General features: G+C 47.6%; 3 protein-coding genes across 14 annotated transcripts in view; 1 reads left to right on the top strand and 2 right to left on the bottom strand.

Annotated features, from left to right (window-relative positions):
- CNPY2 (canopy FGF signaling regulator 2) overlaps positions 1 to 3,945 on the bottom strand; it is a 4,348-nt gene extending 403 nt beyond the window's left edge. The window contains exons 1-5 of one of the 4 annotated variants that reach the window (XM_010839247.1): positions 2,953 to 3,945; positions 1,875 to 1,987; positions 1,615 to 1,730; positions 621 to 824; positions 363 to 459 (exon numbers count right to left, since the gene is read on the bottom strand). In XM_010839247.1, coding sequence (XP_010837549.1) covers positions 363 to 459; positions 621 to 824; positions 1,615 to 1,730; positions 1,875 to 1,962 — 505 coding nt within the window. In that variant the 5' untranslated portion in view covers positions 1,963 to 1,987; positions 2,953 to 3,945. Of the gene's footprint in view, positions 1 to 362; positions 460 to 620; positions 825 to 1,614; positions 1,731 to 1,874; positions 1,988 to 2,614 lie in introns of all 4 variants that reach the window. The other 3 variants (XM_010839246.1, XM_010839244.1, XM_010839245.1) reach the window with 3 other exon arrangements.
- IL23A (interleukin 23, alpha subunit p19) overlaps positions 1 to 18,864 on the top strand; it is a 33,061-nt gene that overhangs the window by 8,682 nt on the left and 5,515 nt on the right. The window contains exon 3 of one of the 5 annotated variants that reach the window (XM_010839235.1): positions 17,463 to 17,535. The exons of 2 other annotated variants lie outside the window; for them this stretch is intronic. The gene's annotated coding sequence lies outside the window, so the exon portion shown is untranslated. Of the gene's footprint in view, positions 1 to 17,462; positions 17,536 to 17,954; positions 18,024 to 18,788; positions 18,863 to 18,864 lie in introns of those variants that run through there. 2 more of the 5 variants (XM_010839234.1, XM_010839233.1) reach the window with 2 other exon arrangements.
- Positions 4,900 to 18,799, bottom strand: PAN2 (PAN2 poly(A) specific ribonuclease subunit). Of its 5 annotated transcripts, XM_010839241.1 has the most exons (26): positions 18,646 to 18,799; positions 17,590 to 17,992; positions 14,744 to 14,913; positions 14,512 to 14,632; positions 14,294 to 14,371; positions 13,433 to 13,700; positions 12,676 to 13,018; positions 12,380 to 12,476; positions 11,418 to 11,537; positions 11,086 to 11,205; positions 10,683 to 10,811; positions 10,355 to 10,554; positions 10,122 to 10,258; positions 9,877 to 9,983; positions 9,563 to 9,661; positions 9,372 to 9,445; positions 9,118 to 9,265; positions 8,533 to 8,676; positions 8,345 to 8,404; positions 8,031 to 8,121; positions 7,305 to 7,462; positions 7,065 to 7,208; positions 6,754 to 6,933; positions 6,535 to 6,628; positions 6,061 to 6,258; positions 4,900 to 5,561 (listed from the first exon to the last, which is right to left on the bottom strand). In XM_010839241.1, exons 2-26 carry the CDS (start codon positions 17,869 to 17,871, stop codon positions 5,527 to 5,529), a joined length of 3,597 nt encoding a protein of 1,198 aa, XP_010837543.1. In that variant the 5' UTR covers positions 17,872 to 17,992; positions 18,646 to 18,799; the 3' UTR covers positions 4,900 to 5,526. The 5 variants fall into 5 exon arrangements, with proteins under 5 accessions (XP_010837543.1, XP_010837544.1, XP_010837542.1 ...); XM_010839242.1 differs by lacking the exon at positions 18,646 to 18,799 and having other exon boundaries at positions 10,122 to 10,255; positions 17,590 to 17,884; XM_010839240.1 differs by lacking the exon at positions 18,646 to 18,799 and having other exon boundaries at positions 8,524 to 8,676; positions 10,122 to 10,255; positions 17,590 to 17,884.

Consider the following 18,864-nt stretch of genomic DNA (forward strand, 5'->3'; position numbering starts at 1 on the left):
TTCCTGACCAGGGATCCAATCCATGCCCCCGGCAGTGGAAGTGCAGAGTCCTAACCACTGGCCCACCAGGGAAGTCCCCCACCCCCCCGCATAGACTTTAAAATGATAAAACTCTCCCATCATCCTCTCCCCTCGATGTATCTCAGGTGAGGGAGCCACAAATTCTGAAAGCTGATAGGAAGAGAATGCAGAGGATCAACCCAAGTCCCTAAGCCATAAGTAACTCTTAAGTTAACTTCATAGAGTAGGCTGGAGGAGGAGGTGTTGGGGGGTGCCGGAGGACAGGGAGTGGGACACACACTAGAAAATGCGCCAGGTTCCACAGAGATGTGAGGACAGGAGGTAAAGTGACCGTAGCTTACCTGTTCGCTTACTACAAAGTTTGTCTTTAACATTGTCAGCCTCTCGGGAAAAGAATTCAATGAGTTCATCCTCGTACTCCTCCACAATGCTCTCACACTGTCAACCCAAGGGAGAAAGGAGTGAGAGAAGCCAGCAAGGGGAAGCCTCTGGTCTCCACCTCCAGAGAGGAGGAGAAGGATATGAACTCAAATTTCCACTTGGGCTCTCCAATAACTCCCCTAATTTTCAAGAATCAGCTACCCATTCCCATAGCTCACCGCGAACTTGAGGGTGCCACTGATGTCTGAATCAATTCGAATGCCCTGTAGGTCCAGTTCACTGGATTCTCCATTTCGGCCCACGACACGTACATAGTTCTTGCGGTGCGTGGAAGGGTCGATCTGTTCCCCATACTCCTTCATCCGGTCGCATACTTCCTCTAGCAGCTCTGTGAGGTGGGCCTCTGAGCGAGCATAAGGCACCTAGAAATGTCCTCAGCCTTGGGTCATATTCTTCTACCTCTGTACATTAATAATTTATACCCTTACTTTTCCTTCCAAATCTATCTTGAACAACCTACTCTAAAAAGCCTTCTCCAATTTAAAACCATTATGATTTGTGTAATTCTGAAGTCCTAGTGGCTCAGCAGTAAAGAATCTACCTGCCAATGCAGGAGACCTGGGTTCAATCCCTGGGTCGGGGAAGATTCCCTGGAGAAGGAAATGGCAACCTACTCCAGTATTCTTGCCTGGGAAATCCCATGGACAGAGGAGCCTGGAGGGCCACAGTCCATGGGATCGCAAAGAGTCAGATACAACTTAGCTACTAAACAACAACAAAGTCCATTCAAATATGTGATCTTATTTTACCTCATTATACAAGCGGAAAAAATAAAATAGGTGTCTTTCCAAATTATAGATAAATGACCTCTTTGATTAACCCTGGTCACTATGTGTTCTCTTCCTTTGAATTTCTTTAATTCTTATGGCTGTAAGGTTATTTATTTATTTATTTATTTGGTATTAAAATGAGGCTAATACCTGCCCTTAAAAGGAGAGCATCAGACAGTTGCATGCACGCTAAGTTGTAACAACTTCTACAACTTCTACAAAGTATTAGGATTTCTGCTGTATTAGGGAGCCAGGGAAGCAAATGTATGGGATACAAGCCTCCAGCCTCTTCCAAATGAAACAGCCCAATCTTTTAGATATCTCATTAGTTGAGTTCTCATTCAAAGTTAGAGTGAGCTATTTGGGGGAACAGTCAAATTACCTCCACCACTGACTGGCTGCCATCTGGATTGATTCGGAAAGAGCCCATCTGAATGGTCTTCTTGGGATCCACCTGGGCAATTTCCCACTCAAGTTCATCCACCAGAGCCCTGCAAGCTGATGCAAGGGGGTAAGGGGAGAAAGGAATCAACCTAGGGGCTTCCACTCATCCTTCTCCCAGGCCTTGGATCCCATCCTCTCCAAGGCTCTATCTTCCCCATCCCACCCTGCTTCCTCCCATTTCTTCTTCTGTGCCTGTACCTCCACAGTGTAGATCCTGGCTCCTCCGGGCCCAGGTAGTTCCCAAGAGGGCTCCCAGAAGCAGGGCCAGCCAACCCCAGCCTTTCATCTTTGACGCAATGGGGATGCTCCACCTGGGTTTAAAGCATAGATGTGAGAAGCCTACTCCATTCCCCCGCCCCGCCCCGCCCGCCACGACACCCAGTCAGCCTCTAATCCCCGCCGCCACCACCACCCCTCCTCATCCCTCATCCCAAGCCTACAAAGGCCTCAGTGTGATCTGGCTCTACTTTCCAGGAAATGGCCTGGACACAAAGGGGCTCCTCTGTTCCGGCGCTCGATGTCCCGGAGGCCCCGGGGCAGTGGGTGAGAGAGCAGGCTTGGGACTTGGGTCTTAGTTCCAGATACTACGTCGACAGGTGAGCCCTCAGATGTTGGTACTTAAGCGGTGGCTGCCTAGGATCACAGGGCTATGTGGCAGTCATGGGTTGGTGGCTGGGATTAAGCAAGGATGACAGGCACAGAAGGGCTGCTGGCAAGGAGAGTAGCTGATTCTGGCTAAGAGGTAGCAAGGTGGCTGACTGGCGAGAAGAGCACAAAATAACTAGGGCCTATTTGGACCCAGCACCGAAGACTGGTGCATCCCCACCTCCAGCCTATAAGCTATTCCTCCGTGCGGACCAGCCCCCTTTGTAAAGACCCCACCACTGCCTTCGCTCCAGTCCAACCCCGACCCTCAGTGCCACTCGGATCCATCCCACCTCTGCTCCCAGGGCCGCCGCCGTGGCCCAGACACTGGAAGACAGCCGACCTCTCACTTTAGCTCCCGACCCTAGCACCTGGCTGCGGGGGAGCGGGGCTGTCCAGGCTTCTCCAGAGCGCTGCTGCGCGCTCCAGACACGGGGTGCCCCGGTGACTGCCTGAGCCAGCTCCTCGAGTCCTAAGTGGATTCCTAAGCAGGGCTCAGAGGCGCTACAGTACGCGTCGCACACCGGAGACCGACCCCAAACCCGCCCCTCCAAACTCTCGCGCGAACAGGCAGCTTAGGAGTGGCTCCCAGACAGCAAGGACCCCGGTGGATCGCAGGACCCAGACTTGCGTGGCGAGGAGCTCCACGTGACCATCAGAGGTCAGCCGAAGAATAGGAGTGGCTTGAAGCAGGGTCAGAGCCTGACGTCTTGCGCGGAGGCGGTCAGGCTCGCACACGCCAATCTAGGTGGGCTCGGACCTTCTAAAAGAAAGGTAATGCGGCTAGCCAGTGAGAATCCCTGGTTTTAATACCCGGGAAACTACATCTCCCAGGAAGCACCACATCACCACACTGATACTTTGTTAGTAGCTACAGGTTTTAAGATTCCTGGGACCTGTAGTTTGTCAGTTTCTCCAACTCACATTTTGCACAAAACGGGGAAACCATACTGCACCTCTTAAAAGAATCCGACCCTAGGGTTCTAGGCAGGCACACCAAAGGCCTAACTGCCCAGGAATGACATACTTCTCCAATATCCTGAATTTTGGACTTGAGAATTTTATCTTCATGGGTGAGACTTTGACTTAGTTTTTTCCACTTGTAATATTGGGTTTCCAAAAGAGTTCCTTTGGTTTGTTTCATGTAAGATGTCTGTAGTAGTGCTTAGTTTTCTTTAACTTCATTTGAAGTAATTTTGTTAGATTGTAGTGTGACAGTTGTCATATCAGCATGCACTAAAAATACTTAGCAAAATTGGTTAATTTTTGTGTAGCCATTTTACTATTTAAGATGAAAAAAGAAAGCAACACTTTTGGCATATTGCTTGTTTCGAGAGAAAAAAAAATGCAACTGAAACGCAAAAAGATGTGTGTTGTGTGTGGAGAAGGCGCTGTGATTGATGAAATGTGTCAAAAGTGGTTTGCAAAGATCTCGGCTGGAGATTTCTTGCTGGAGGATGCTCCACGGTTGGGTAGGCCAGTTGAGGTTGATAGCAATCAATCAAGACATTGAGAACAATCAATGTTATACCACAAGGGAAGACAGCTGACATACTCAAAATATCCAAATCAGTGAAGAGATTTTTTAGAAGAATCCAAATCAGACATTGAAAATAATTTGCACCAGCTTGGTTGTTTTGTTGTTTGGGTTCCACATATGTTAAGTGGAAAAAAAAAACCCAAAACATTACCTTCTTGGCTATATTTCCACATGCGATTCTCTACTAACCCTAATGAAAACGTTCCGTATTCTTTTTTGGCCACACTTGGAGGCATGCAGAACTTCCCTGGCCAGGGATCGAACCTGTGCCCCTTGCAGTGGAAGCGCAGTCTTACCCAATGGACAACCAGGGAAGTTCCAAAACCTTGTTTTTAAAACAAATTGTGATGAGCAATGAAAAGTGAATACTGTACAATAACGTGACACAAAAAAGATCATAGCACAAGCAAAATGAATCACCACCAACTACACCAAAGGCTGGTCCTTATACAAAGAAGGTGAAGTTGTGTGGGATGGGGAGTTCTCTATTATGAGCTCCTTCCAGAAAACCAAACAATTCCAAGTACTGCTCCCAGTTAGACCAGCTGACACCAGCACTCAATGAAAAGTGTCCTGAATTAACAGAAAAAACATAGTCTTCCATTAGGATAACGCAAGGCTTTGATGACCAGGCAAAAACTGTTCCAGCTTGGCTGGGAAGTTCTGATGCATCTGTTGTATTCACCAGACATTGCACCTTTGGATTTCCATTAATTTTGGTCTTTACAAAATTCTCTTAGTGAAAAAAATTTCAATTCTCTGGAAGACTGTACAAGGCACCTGGAACAGTCCTTTGTTCAAAAAGAAAAGTTTTGGGAAAATGGAATTATGGAGTTGCTTGAAAAATGGCAGAAGGTAGTGAAACAAAATGGCTGTTCAACCAAGTTATTGGTGAAAATGAAAAATGTGTCCTTTATTTTTACTCAAAAGCTGAAGGAATTTCTTGGCCAACCCAATAAAAAGCCAACACAAAGGAGAGGAGGCTGAAGTCAGAGAACCCCACGTGCAGATATTTCTAATGAAATAGATGACACTCAATAATATTTTTGTTTTTATTTTACAAAACATGCAGTTTAAAACAAGAATTTTAAAAAAATAGCAAGAAAACAAAACTTGGGACAGGAGAGTGGATGGAAGACAGGTTTCTCAGCTGTCAGCAGGAGTGAAGCCAGCAGCCAAGCTTTGTCTAGGACTCAAAGGCCCTTTTGGCAATGATGATGATGGCAACACTGGTTTGCTGGGACCACCAGACTCTAAATGCTGGCCCCTCTGGGCAACCCTCAAGCAGCCAGACTTAGGCTAGGTCTTGAGTTTCTGTTGTATCCTATCAGTGTCCGGGACTTCAGTAGGAACTGAGCGTTTTGGTTCCAGGAGCTTCTTTACCTGTATATTAATTACCCAGGATAATTATTAAGAACACGAATTACTTTCCATCTGGGTCAATTCCAGGCTGTTTCTGGCCCACTATTTTGCAAAGGATGAAAAAGTAATCTGGCTCCTAGACCTTCCTGCTGCATTCCAGTTCTATTAATAGCACCATCTGTAGACCCTGAGCAAGTCCAATTCTGGGAGTATACAGGGTATAGCAAACTTGAGAACTCATCTCCCAGTTCTGGGGCCACAGAACACTAAAGGGAGGGAGCTGTTCGTTGGGAGAGCATGAGGTCAGAGTGCCAGCACTGAAGAGAAGACAGCTGCATCTGTCAGAGACAAAACCAAGAGCATTGACTCCTAAGGTGAGTCAGGAGAAAAAGCACCTGGGACATTTCTTATGAAGGAAAAATGCAGGAGAAAAAAAGGCATGGACCTCCCCCAAACTTTTTAGAATTGGGAAAGAGAAGGTTAGGACCAATAGAGAGCTTCAATAATAAAACTGATTTCTGATTTCACTGAATATTGGAAGGAATAAGTGCTTTGTAAACCGTTAAGTGCTTTCTATTACAAACAGAAGGCTGGCATGGTACTGTTTTAACATCACCATTGTTCTTATTTGGCAAAGGAAAAAAACAGCAACCCACTCTAGTATTCTTGCCTGAGAATCCCATGGACAGAGGAGCCTGGCAGGCTACAGTCCATGGGGTTGAAAAGACTCGGACATGACTGAGCGACTTCACTTTCACTTTCATTGTTCTTATTATGGTGGCTATAATCTTCACAACCCACCCAGGCCAGTTTCCCCTGTCCCATCCCAGGCCTTACTCTTGGGACTTGTCTGGCCCTCAGGCTCAGGCACCTTCCAGTCCATCTTTCGACCTTTCTCGTAAAGGCTCTTGAGAACTTTGTGGAAGGACTCAGGCTCAGTGCCATTTTTGCTTAGTTCCAGATACTTTCGGTAAAGCTGAAGGGCTGTGCGGGCATCCTCAATACTGTCATGGGTCTCCCCTTGAATCTTCAGGTCTAGGGGAAGCAGAGGTGGAATAGTTTGGGACCTAGCAAAGGAAGGTAAGAATATGTCCTCTACTCATATCCCCACTCTCAATAAACAAAAAATCCCTGACTGCCGTTAAGGGAAAGAGCCAAACACCATCCCTAGTGCACAAAAGGGATACTGAAGCTAATTAAATCCACCTGTAACTCTCACCAGTAATTTAGGGTTATCCCTATTCCCCTTGGCCTCTCACACATTTTCATGCTGTTGTTCCACACAAGGATGTACAAGGCAGAGGAACTCACCTAGAAAGTACCAAGCAAGGAATCGCAGGGAAATCATTCGTTTCCGGGGCATGTGAAATAGATAAACAGTGTCAAGGACTTGGTCCTTCGGCACCTGCCAGGGATAAAACAGTGGGATACTGAGTGCAGGGGATCCATAATTTCCCATTTTCCCAAAACACAATGTATACCCTGGGGGGCCCGCACAAAGAAAGACTCTTAAAAGAGCCCTGCCCAAACCATGAGGTTGATGACCCGGAAGTCCTTTTGCAGACCGTGACCCACAAACTTGACTCCAATGTCTATGAGAAAACGAAGCTTTAAGTAGGTAGACTTTAGAGTTGTGAGGTGCTTAGAGGAAATCTTGGCATCAAGGTCTCCTGGCTTTATCCCTGAGTACTGAGTCAAGTAATCTACCACCTAGGGATACAGAAAAGGTCAAGTCACACAAGAAGCGAAATGCACAGTTCCCCCTGCCATTCGTCCCCAGGTTCTAGGGCCTTCTGTAGAAGCACAGGGTCTGTCACATTTGCACATCCACATCCTAATACCTGCTCCTGGGTAGAGATGTAGTCATCAATGAAGGGGATACCCTCATTGGGTCCCTGGCCCCTAACGCAGGTAATCCTCGCCACTGACATCTGGCTTGGCTTGATGGTAGACTTGGTGCCATCACTGCGCAGCTCTGCTTCTTCCTATATAAGAGTTCATAAGGAAACCAGAAAAATGCTTGTGACTCCTGATTTCCCCAGAGTTATGTTCTAACACCCCACTCTTTTGGTCTTGGTTACCTCATTAAGGGTGACAAACTCAGCGTCCAGGCCCACCAAGTCCCCAACCTGTGGCATCTCATTCAGCATCAGGGGAATAAAAGTAGTATGTGTTTTCCGCTGCTTCCGTGCTAATGAGGCTTCAGCCAGCAGAACACTTGCCTCAATAGGATTCTTAACTGGAGGGGAGAATCCAGAAGACAGATGGCTGTGGAGAGGGAAGTGACCAGGGGAGGGAAACCAGAGTGGCTGACTACAGACTGGGTCTACACTGTGATCCCAGTAATCGAAGCATGTGACTAAAAAGATCATGTCTGATGAACAAAACAGGCCAACAAACAGGTCAAATCAGAAATTACCAAGAAATATGCTAAGAAAAAAACAAAACAAAACAGAAAGGAGTGAGATTTTCACTTTGGACTTTACCTTAGAAAATCCAGAATTAAAAAAAAAGAAAGTCTAGAATAATATAGTTTATTACCACACACACACAAAAGAAGAGATCCTTACTTGGAGATAAGCTCAAAATCATAACCTTAGCCATTTTCAGATATCACCCCTCATCACCTGTTCCCACTACACCCTCAGGATCCCCAGCTTCTAAATTTAAGGCCTGATGAGCAGAATGACTCTACTGTCCCTGGAAATATTAACACTGGTTGCCAATCCTAATAAGCTGTTTTCCAGATCTCTTCCTGAAGATGAATCTTATTGCTCACACCCTTGGGTCTATGCTATACTACTTACTGTTCAGGTTGTATTTGGAATTAAGATTCCTTTTAATGTAATAAAGGATAGCAGGCACTTTCCAATTCATGTCAAACTGCACAGCTTCATGCTATAAAAGAAAAAGCACCTAATGGTCGACATATACGCCTTTCTTCCCCTTTATCCCAAGTCAGAGAGAAGGACTCAGGTGCTATATTTAGCTTTGCTAATGCTTTTTACTACTGAGGACCCATCCCTCCTCCTGAATCTGCCTGGCATTCTCTTGGGTACTGAAGATGAGGATGCCAGGGAAAGGGGAGATGCAAGGGGGAATGGAATGTGTTACAACTAACCTTATCGATAGGTTCAATGAGAAAGTCGTTGAAGAGATACCACTGCTGGTGGGTAACACCCTGTGGAGATACAGAGGATGCCAAAGTGATGGCTAGAGCATTCTGGCTCAGACTCAAGATAAGGACAGAACTGGGATTCCACTGTGGCTACCACCAGGAATATTCCTGCCCTGTATTACCTCACTCACCTCCTTGCGCTGGTGGTAGGTCTCTCCAACTTTGATGTGAGCCACCAGGCTGCCCCCTGTGCGTGAGTCCAGGATGTGTACCACAGTTGCCATCAGGTCATACACATAGACACCATGCTCTTCCTCTGCCCTGGCTGGGCCCCACTGTGAGGGGGGTACCCAGGCTGCTAAGCTAAGTTTAAGGGTGGGGAAGGAAGGGGAATGGGGATAGAGGACAGGGAGCTTGGGGGATGGGGATAGGGGACCAGGTTGGGTTCTTTCCATCCTAGCCTAACTATGACTCCCAGCACTGAACTGAGTCACTCTACAAAAGCCCATAGCTGGTGAATACTAGGCCTTATTCTCTTTTTCCCCCTATACTAAGGGAAACTAAAAGTTCCACCTTTCCCTTGCCCTGCTTCTGCCCCATCTCTCCCTTTTGTTTTTTGGTCATGCCACAAGGCTTATGGGATTTTAGTTCCCTGACCAGGGAATTGAACCCAGGGCCCCAGCAGTGAAAGCACCGAGTCCTAACCACTGGACCACCAGGGAATTCCCCAACCTTCTTTCCCTTATTCCCCCTCCTCTTCCCAGTTTTTCAACAACCTGCATCTCATCCCCATCAGTCCAATTGCAAACATCCAGCCCTTTGTTCTTGGTCATCTTCATTTGAATGGAGAAAGGAAGCCAGACATTCTTCAACTCCTCAATGGAGGGACACATCAGTATGCCCTCTGGACTGCCTAGTTCCTTCCTATCAGGACAGGAGAATTGGAAATTTGTTCTAAGGAGATCTGACCAGTGACAAGAGGGGCCACTGGGTAGTTCAATCCTTTGACCACTCTACAGACAATACCTACCAATCAGCCAAAGCAAACTCCTTATTCTTGGAGATTTCCCCACTATGCTTCTTTATTGCCATCTTGAAGGCAACCTGCACACAAGGAGAAAACATCCAGTTCCTCGGAGAACATGAATCATATATGGAGGTTAAAAGAGGAAGAAAACTAAAAAGTACTCCTAGCACTCTATTTCCAACCTAAGTCCTGACCTCAGCCTGCATCCTCCAGAAATCAGCTTCTTTCAAACTGTTCACCTCACAGTTGATGACAAGAATATCTGGCAGATGGCGGATGTTGCGGGTCTGGATCTGAGAGAATGAAACAAACAAGGAATGGCAGGAGGCCCACTGGGAAAGAAACCTGGACGGGAACAGTTTAGGCCTGGATCTGCTTCCTCCAACTGGGGTTCTTCCCACCCACTAGAGATCTCTGGATGGTGGTGCTGACCTAGTCTGTCCCAGATGAGACCACAGCTGAGTCCCCCATGTGGCAGGACTCTGGCCCAGGGCAAGCGCCCACTCACCGTGGGCTGGTACTTTTCACAGTTGTCACACCAGGCCTGTGTATTCTGCTCCAGGCAGATGCTTCGCTTCAACACCTGAGCAAAGTCACAGTTCTTCCCGGTTTTATCTGAGGGGAAACTGGATGCTTCACTCCAGGTCCTCCCTATCCCCACCGTGAGCCCCCCAACACCCTTCTCCTTGATGTTTCAGGACACCTGGGGGAGCACCCCCCCACCCCGGCTGCAGGGTATACCACTGTTGCTACCCTCAGGGTAAGAGAGCGTGAAGAGCAGTGTGGATGAGGCTCGCACGGTCTCACTGCCACAGCGGCAGAGGCTGCAATTTTCCATCTCACAGCTGAACAGCTGCCCAATGACAGAGTCCCCCGATGAGCAAAAGCTGCTAAGAGTGGACAGGGCAAGATATGCACACTGAGGGAGTCAGGACACCCTTTTAGTCACAAAGGGGCCTGCCGTGGTGACTTTAACTATTCCATACCTGCCTCCAGCACCTCGGTAAGCCTGGGGTACTTCCAGCTCCTGCAAATCTTGATGAAGTTGCGTGAGAATGAAACGGTTCCACCTCTGAATGAGCCTGGCCAGGTTGCCCTTGCCCGAAGCCTCATCTGAGTCAGCCAAAATCAGACCAAGGGCTGAGGCCTCAGGAATGGTGCGGAATGCTCGAAGAAAATTACTGCCCTGGAATCCAGGAAGTGTGTCGGTGGAAAAGGGTTATTTCCTCTTCTGTGATTACTGGCAAGAGTGATGACCCTGCCTACTATCCCCCTCCTTTCCCCTTTTATTGTCCCAGGTCTCCAGGCACTGACCTGACAGGGGTCGCCTCGGGAGAGGTCCAACATGTGGAAGAGGAAGCCCAGCTCGCAGGCCAGGCAGAACTCCTTCTGGCAAAGGTGGTTCTGGATTAGACAGCGCACAGGCTCCAGGAAATAGAGCACCTGGAGGGAAGAGCAGGAGATCTGATGCAGACAACTGGCACAGGGAGAAGGAGCGGTGGGAAGGCTAAGAGATGGTGGAGAACACAAAGCTTGAGTCCACTGAAGAAGAGGAGCTCATGGGGGACTTGCAGGCTGTGGGGCAAGAAAGAATGGCAGAGGAGACTATAGTGGACTTGGCCACTTGGTTAGGGAGACCTGGAAAAAGAGGGGTTGAGGGGCCCAGAGAGAAGAAAAGCAGTAGCCATCTTCCAGTCGTGGGAATACCCAGCCTTACCTGGATCATGCAGTTACAGTAGGCATTGGGGATGTGGGGCTCCAATCCAGCAAACAGCGTCTTATTGTAGTGCTTGAAGTCAAAGTCCTCCAGCCCTAGCTTGGAGTATTTGATGGTCACCTGAGGCAGAAATAGTCTGAGCAAGATGAAGATGTCCTCAGAGCCCCCTAAATCTCTGCAGTAACCATAACCTCCCCCCAGACCCTTCCCAAGTCCAGAGGGATAGGCAAAGGCTTCTTGAATGAGCCCTTCAATCCTTTCTCCGATGACCACCTTTCCCAGGAACCTGCCCCCACATCCCAGAGGGCCCCTTCCTTGGTATCCCCCAGCACCTTGCGGTACTTCTTAGAGACCATGTGGAGATGTGGCTCCTCTTCCCGCCCTATTGGTGACTCAGTGACCTGGCTGAAGCTGTCAAATTCACTGTCAGACTCCTTGAGTCGGTAAGGAATCTAGGGTTTTTAAAAAGAGGTACCCTTGTTGGATGTATAATGATCTTGGGCCCGCCTACCTTTTATTCCAACACTGAAGCAATCACCAAGTCCCGAACCTAATAATTTCATGGGGTTTTCGGCATCCACCGCTGCCTTTTCATTCCCACTGCCATCACCCTACCTCATCACAGCTGGACGATACCGATGCTTCCACAGTGGGTCCCCCACCCCAATCCACTCAGTTCAGCACACCGCCACCGAGCTAACCCCCACAGCATGGCCTTTTTGGTGCACTGCTTCCGCTGTACACTGGTACGCACAAGGTTTCACAACCAGGCCCGTTCAAAACTTCATTTCTCATTGATTCCCAACACTAACAGCCGGTCCAACATGGTCCCTGTCAGTTAGACCTCCTGAGACCTCTACTAACACTGTTCTCTCATCCTGAAAGGCTCCCGTTACTATCTACTTACCCGTCTTTCATCCTTCCAGCTCAACACCCACCTCGTGGAGTATGCCCTTTCTGACCAGTCTAGCCTCTGACCAGAGTACCCTTTTCTCTCTAAACAGCTCTAACACTGACTGCTTCTAACATTCCTTTAGCATTTAATGATAAAGCATAAATAACTTCTGCCATGGATAGGTCTTATCTTCAACAACCAAACACTAAAGCTCTAAAGAGCAAGGACCCTATCTCTTATGTATCTGAACCCTAACACCTAGTATAATACTTCCAATTCAGTAGGCTTCAAAAACCTTTGTTGACTGACTAAAAACAAAAACTAGGGAGAATTACTAAAGACAAAGGAGAAACACCAATGGGCTGGGGCGGGGGCTGACCCTCTCCCCTCTGAACAAACCTGATTTCGCAGCCTGGTGCGGGGATTGGGTGCATAGCCGATGAAGCCCACCTTCTTCATGGTGCGCAGAATCTCTGCATCCACAGGCGGTGCTCGCCTATAATGTAGTATAGTTCTAGGGCTTGAAGACTGTGGTGTCTGCCCATCCAATTCCCAATCCCCAAGGGACCAGAAAAAAAAATACTAAGAGTAGACAACAATCAGGAAAGAAGGAGAATAGTAACAGGGCTTGCCGAGACTCCTGGTATCTTGGCCCTTTCCCCCTCCCTCCTTTCGGCCCAGATGGGAGGTACAACCTGGGAGCTGGAGCAGAGTTGGCAGCAGGCCAATCAGAGAGAAGCGTGTCAGTGGTGAGCGGGACAGGGATGAGGGAAAGAGGCAGTAGGTCCTGGCTCCAGTCCAGAGGCGGCAGTGAGTCCACGAGACAGGGCAAAGCAAACTCGGTCTCACGGGAGTACGGGTTGAAGGAAGGCTCAGGGGAATCAGTCCAGAGGTGCACACAGCCCTCAGAATCCCCAAAAGCGAGGGCCTGCTTGCTGGCTGACACATCAAACGTCATTAGCAGAGGTCCCACAGGATTCACATGAAAGATGTCTGCTGGGTTGGCCAGGCCTGTGGGCTCACAAAACTGGCACTGCCCTAGGAGGGAGGAGGAAGCCCACTGAGCCCTGGAAGGTGAAAGGGAGCCATCTTGTTATGCCCTTCCTACTCTCTTCCCCTGGTTCAAGAAAAGATGGGCCCCAAATCCATGCCTAGAGATAAGAGGAAATACCATCTGGTGCCTCCCATAAATCACAAGGAGGTTTGCTACCCACTGGAGACCAGTTCTCTAGTTGTCTGCCTGCTCTACCTGTATTGTTTGCATATGTGCTCTTCACATCCAGGGAGAAAATAAAAGCTCTAATCTCTTACCAAACCTAAGTGAGACCCTGAGACCCCTTAGAAAGGTTACTTTTTTCCCAGCAAAAAAATTTCAGGGAGTACACTCCTTCTTGCTCCTAGATCCTCTCTTTCATTCATCGACTCTTATCCCATCCTATGTCCCCTTCATACCTGACTGGGAGATGATAGCAAGACGAGAAGTATATGTAGGGATGAAGCGTAAGAAGGCAGGATCCACGTGAACTTGAAGTGGTGTGATGGCACGCATCATGCGTAGATCATAAACTTTGAGGAAACGGTCACAGGCCAGACCAGTAAGGCGGCTGGAGAAGCCACAGGTGGCCAGCAGGTTGCCATGCACGTCAAAATCTGACAGGCTCCCTGAGAAGGCATCGAACTCATGTTCCACCTTAAAAGTACGGAGATCTCGCAGAGAAACCTGAAGAAGAGAGATCTTCGTTATCTGCCAGCACTGTTATCAGGAATAGGACCCACCATCTGCCTAACCCTGTGAGGCCCCTGCCAAAAGAACTAAGGCTCTACAATGTGTGTGTGCCAAGTCGCTGCAGTCAGCCCAACTCTATGTGAGCCCTGCCAGGCTCCTCTGTCCATGGGATTCTCCAGGCAAGAATGCTGCAGTGGGGTGCCATGCCCTCCTCCAGGGGATCTTTCTGACCCAGGGATTGAACCCACGTCTCTTATGTCTCCTGCACTGGCAGGCAGGTTCTATACCACTAGCACCACAATACAGGCAATTAAAGCACAAAAAAAACCAAAAAGAGAAGCCATGATCTGGAAGGGACCCCAAAGAGAACTTGTTTACCCTTTTGCCTCTAAGATACCCCACTTACCACAGAAAATATCAGGCTCAAAGATAATCTCATAGTATAACATGGCTGAGTAGGAACTCAATTCACTCCTCCCACCTCCCCAACTACTGAGCCCCAGAATTGAGTAAAAAACAGAGCCCAATCACATATCTGGTGAAACAGAGCCCCAAGGTGGGAGGAAAAATGGAACTTAGTCATTCACCTTGCCAGATGTGTGGCCACAGAAGAAGAAGCGATTCGTCTGTCTCATGATAGTGACTCCAGGTGTCTCAACTGTGTACTGTGAGGGAAGCGGGAGAAACCGGTGAGAATGATTCTTCCCACAGACCAAAGGAACAGAAAGGTCATATGAGCATCATAGGCATTTCCAGTTTATACTGCCCCCAATAACCTCAGGCCCTGCCTGCGTCCCACTTGTACCTTCTGAGTCTCCTGGACAGTGTTCAGGTCAATCTCTAATATGTGGTTCTGCAGCCCACCAATGAGCAGAGTGCTGCTGTCAGTCAGCAACAGGCTGTGCATATCTTCACTCTCATCCAGCCTGTGGGAGATGAAAAGCTCAGGGGCCAGGGTTTCCAAAGTTTCCAATCCTTTACCCTTCCCACTCTGTAAGGGATCCCCTTCCCCAGTCCAGAGGTAAGAAGCCACTTACAGGTAATCAAATATAATGAGGCCCCCTCGGGCCATATACTTGAGGTTGTTCTTGGTAAGAAAAAGGATGCCATTCTCCAGGCTCTGGATCTGGCGGATGTCGTCACTGCCATTGACCTGAAATGATGAGTAGCGCTCCAAAGTTGGGCCGAAAAATGATGTGGCATGGCCCTGTAGTGGATGAAAAGATGAGAGACACCCTGACTGGAGCGGCAAGGCTATCCCAGATACAAATCAGAGAACTAGACATTGCTCAGTTTTTCCTCCATTCTTGCCTGGCCTTTCTGGCTGGCAGTGACTAAGGCATAAAGCTGGGCACCAATCTTATATAATATGATACAGTATCTTTAAATATAAAGATATTTATATGTTATGATAAAAACACTGAGAATACTATCTTATGTTCATTTAATACTTTACAAAGTACTTTTATAAACTCTACCTCATTTTATCCTCACAATGACCCTGCTGAAAAGGTAATGCCTCAGTTTGTTAGAACAGTACTCAGAAGGTTAGGGACACAGGTCCAATCCTCCACTGGCCAGGTGGCAGTCTTGTGTCCCACAGTCAAGTCCTCATCTCCACAAGCCATCTGGGAAATGTGTACTGTGGGTCACAGGCTAGAACAGAGAGACTGAAACTCATGCCACCCTTGGCTCCTATGACATCATCCACTCCTGGTTTCTCTCCTGACTCTTAGCTCATATCTTCTCCTTATGTGCAACCCTTATGACCACTCTTGAAACGTGACTATTCCAAGCCCACCATCTTCTCACCCTACTTGTCTTCCTAATTTTACCCACTCTTAAGGTTTAAACATTCAGCTTAAACCGGATTTTTTCCCCTAGCCCAGACCATTGCCTCAAGTTTCAGACTTGTACATCCAAATACCTACCACATGCCTCTCTTTAGCTATTCCATGAGAACACAAACTCATTACATCCTAAATAAAACTCACCATTTTCCCCCATTTCAATTCTTCTTAACTGTATTCCCTATGGTACCATGATCTACCCAGTGGAGTAAGTCACTGGTAGTCGACTTAAATTTAACTTCCTAAATACTTGCCAAATCTGTTCTGACATATAAATCTCTATAGTGCTTCATTCAGGGCTTCATCACATTTTAGGTGAACTACTACAAAATTCTGTGCACTGACCTCATGGAGTCCTATCCCATCCTCCTTAAATCAAACTCTATACTGCTACTTAAGCACTCCACCTAAGATGCAAACTGGACCTTGTCATTCTGGATAAAAACCTTTAGTGAACTAAAGAATCAAGTCCAAGCTCTTTTAACAGAGCTTATAAGGCTTTCCAGACTGTCCTCCCACAGACAACTGCATGGTTCCTTCCCTTCCTTCCAGGGAGATTAGAATGGACATCCTGGCCTGCATCCAGGTCTCCACTCAAGTGTGCCTTTATCGGAAAGCCCTTCCCTTGACCATATATCTAAAACAGCAATACCTCACATCTTTCAATACCTCAACCCCCTAACTCCACGGTACTTTTCTTATGGATTCTATTTTTCTTAAGGATATGTCATAAATATATTTGTTGCCTTTTAAAATGCTTATTCAAAACTTAGACTTCAGAACAAGGTCTGGCACCTAAAAGGTGCTCAAAAACATTGGCTGAAGAGAAGTCTTTAACTCTTCAGCTTCATCTTCCATTCCAGTAAACCCTACCTGCTTGTAGTTCCTGCACTGTGCAATCACCAAGCTGTGTACTAGCTTGGGAATCATTGTTTATTCCACTGCTTTTCCCAAAACGGAATTTCCCCCTTTTTCATCTGGCTCCTACGCATCTCTCAAGACTGAGCTCAGGTGTCACTTCCTTCTGGAGATCCTCTAATTCTCTTCTTTGCTCACCAACATCAGTACGTATTTTCACACTGGCATTTATTAAGTTCATATCCCAAATTCATAATTATTAAGTTAAACACATTTTAGTTTCTTTTAAAATGCCATAAAATTAAAAAAAATAAAAAATAAAATAAAATGCCATAAAATTACATTCATATACTTGGGTTTTTTCCTTCATTGTCCTGTGACCTCCTTGAGGGCAAAGATTATGTTTTATTAAGCTTTATTCCCTGAGCCTAGTCTAGCAGTAGACAGTGCCTACTGAAATGAATGTATTACCAAAAAATTCACTCTTTCCAACAGAAAAACAATTCACATCCTATGGAAAGTAAATAAACCATGGACACCATGTTATTTCTTCCAAAATCTTTGGGCTCCCGAGCATATTGGCAATATGGATACATTTTTAAAAATGAACAATGATAACTGCTCCTGGAGAGATTAAAGTCAGCCAAAGACAAAATGATTCCATGTAATATGTGCAGAAACAGGAGTTAAACATTCTGTAATTAGGGAATTCCCTGCCTGTCCAGTGGTTAGGACTCCATGCTTTCACTGCCCAGGCCCGGGTTTGATCTCTGGTCAGGGGTACTAAGATCCCCAAAGCGGCTGGCATGGTCAAAAAGAAAACATCCTATAGTTATAAAAATGGAAAACAGAGGAAGAGCATTAGAGACTGTATTCAGATGGCTATAGACTAACTGAATGCGTAGTTATCAAGATTAATCAAAGCATGGAATGGACAAATTGTGGAAGAAGTGGGATACCTTCTGAATAAGAACACCGATGTAATCCATCTCTACATTCTATGACTCCCTCCTTCTCCCTCCCCTCCCTTCCTCTTGGCTTGATTTAGAAACCCAGCTAACTCCATCACCTCAACTCAGTTCTGGCTCCCTGCAAAGCAGTTGTTCTTGGGCTAAAACCAGGTAAGAGACCCCCAATATCTCCTTTCAGCCCTTTCAAAGGGGTACAGTTCTTACCCCATGGCTTCCCACCCACAGCATCTCCTCGTGCAAGTCAAAGTGGGAGACGGAGACAGGCACACCCACTTCAGCCACCACACTGTGCAACTCAGAGTAGACACCTTCCATTATGTGCACTGACTCCTGGACTGGAAGAGCCTCTAGGGCCACTCCCTCCGGGTCCAGCTCCACGTTCTGTAGCAGACTCGGGTTCAGGTGGGCATCCAGGACAGGATCCAGGGCAGAATGCATGGCCGGGGCATACTCTGCAAGTCCAGGGTCCAGACCCTCGAAGTTCATGATGGTGATGATGACGATAGCAGCAGACTGACCCGTGTCACACACCCTCCCTTGCCACAGCCCCTTTGGATGCCTGACCCAATCAGCAGGACATCACTGGACCTAGAATGGACATCCTGACCTGCAAAGGGAAAGACGGAGCTAAGTCACGGGTAGGCCCAGGTACTTGTATTGAGTGTGTTCTAGGTTTTACTGGCAGGACGGAGACGAGGCAGGCAGAAGATGTAAGAATACAAGGCAGGGGATGAAACAGGCAGGAAGGGAATCGGCACTGGGGTAGAGGTGGGAGAAGGTGTTGTCCCTTGCTCTTCTCCTCTAAGGTACTCTGAACTCCCAGGACCCCACTAGTTAACTTAATCCCTGACTTCCTTTTCACCCTCCTTCAGGGCTGCTCACTTGCCTGGTTCATCCCTGAACCATCAATGTCAGGAGCAGCAACTGTGGGGGTAGGGGTTAGGTAGAGGTGGGTAAAGTGCTTGTTTCCCAGAATTAGGGATAGGGGTAGATGGTTGAAAGGGCAGAACAAGGTAAGTCAGTTTCCCAGAATCCTCTGCAATGCTACCCAGGATTCGCTAGGGGAAAATAAGACTGGCCAGTTACCCACAGTTGGGGCGGGGGGTAGGGGGACGTGAAGGAAATAACTAGTTACCCAGAATTCTCTGGGGGAACCAGAAAAATCAATTACCCATAATTCTCCCTCGGCGGCGGGGAGGGGAGGGATTAGGGCAGGGGTCAGATGTGTTCCTGGGATGCTTACGGGGATTAGGTCATTACCAAGATTTCTCCATGGCGGATATTTTGGAGCGCGTGGAATTAAAACGAGTAGGGGGAGAGCAAGCGCCGTCAGCTCCGCGGGAAATTCCAGTTTCCCCACTTCTCCCCCGCGCCTCAGGTTCAACCAAACTCTACGACGGAAAGGGCGTGCACTCCCAGTCTCAGCTTCCAATTAGGAAGGGCGAGAGGCTTACCTTAGCCAATCGGGAGCAGCCAGGT

Source organism: Bison bison, unplaced genomic scaffold (genome assembly GCF_000754665.1).
Source record: "Bison bison bison isolate TAMUID 2011002044 unplaced genomic scaffold, Bison_UMD1.0 scf7180017864115, whole genome shotgun sequence".
Lineage (NCBI taxonomy): Eukaryota > Metazoa > Chordata > Mammalia > Artiodactyla > Bovidae > Bison > Bison bison.

What these genes read in the sequence shown, in the direction of transcription:
- PAN2 (XM_010839239.1), bottom strand. Translation starts at nt 17,871, where the DNA reads ATGAACTTCGAGGGTCTGGACCCTGGACTTGCAGAGTATGCCCCGGCC. An exon ending in CACGCTCTCTTACCCTGAGG is followed by an intron (nt 9,984 to 10,121) that starts GTAGCAACAGTG and finishes GTTTCCCCTCAG; the next exon opens with ATAAAACCGGGAAGAACTGT. An exon ending in GAGTTTGCTTTGGCTGATTG is followed by an intron (nt 9,266 to 9,371) that starts GTAGGTATTGTC and finishes CTGTCCTGATAG; the next exon opens with GAAGGAACTAGGCAGTCCAG.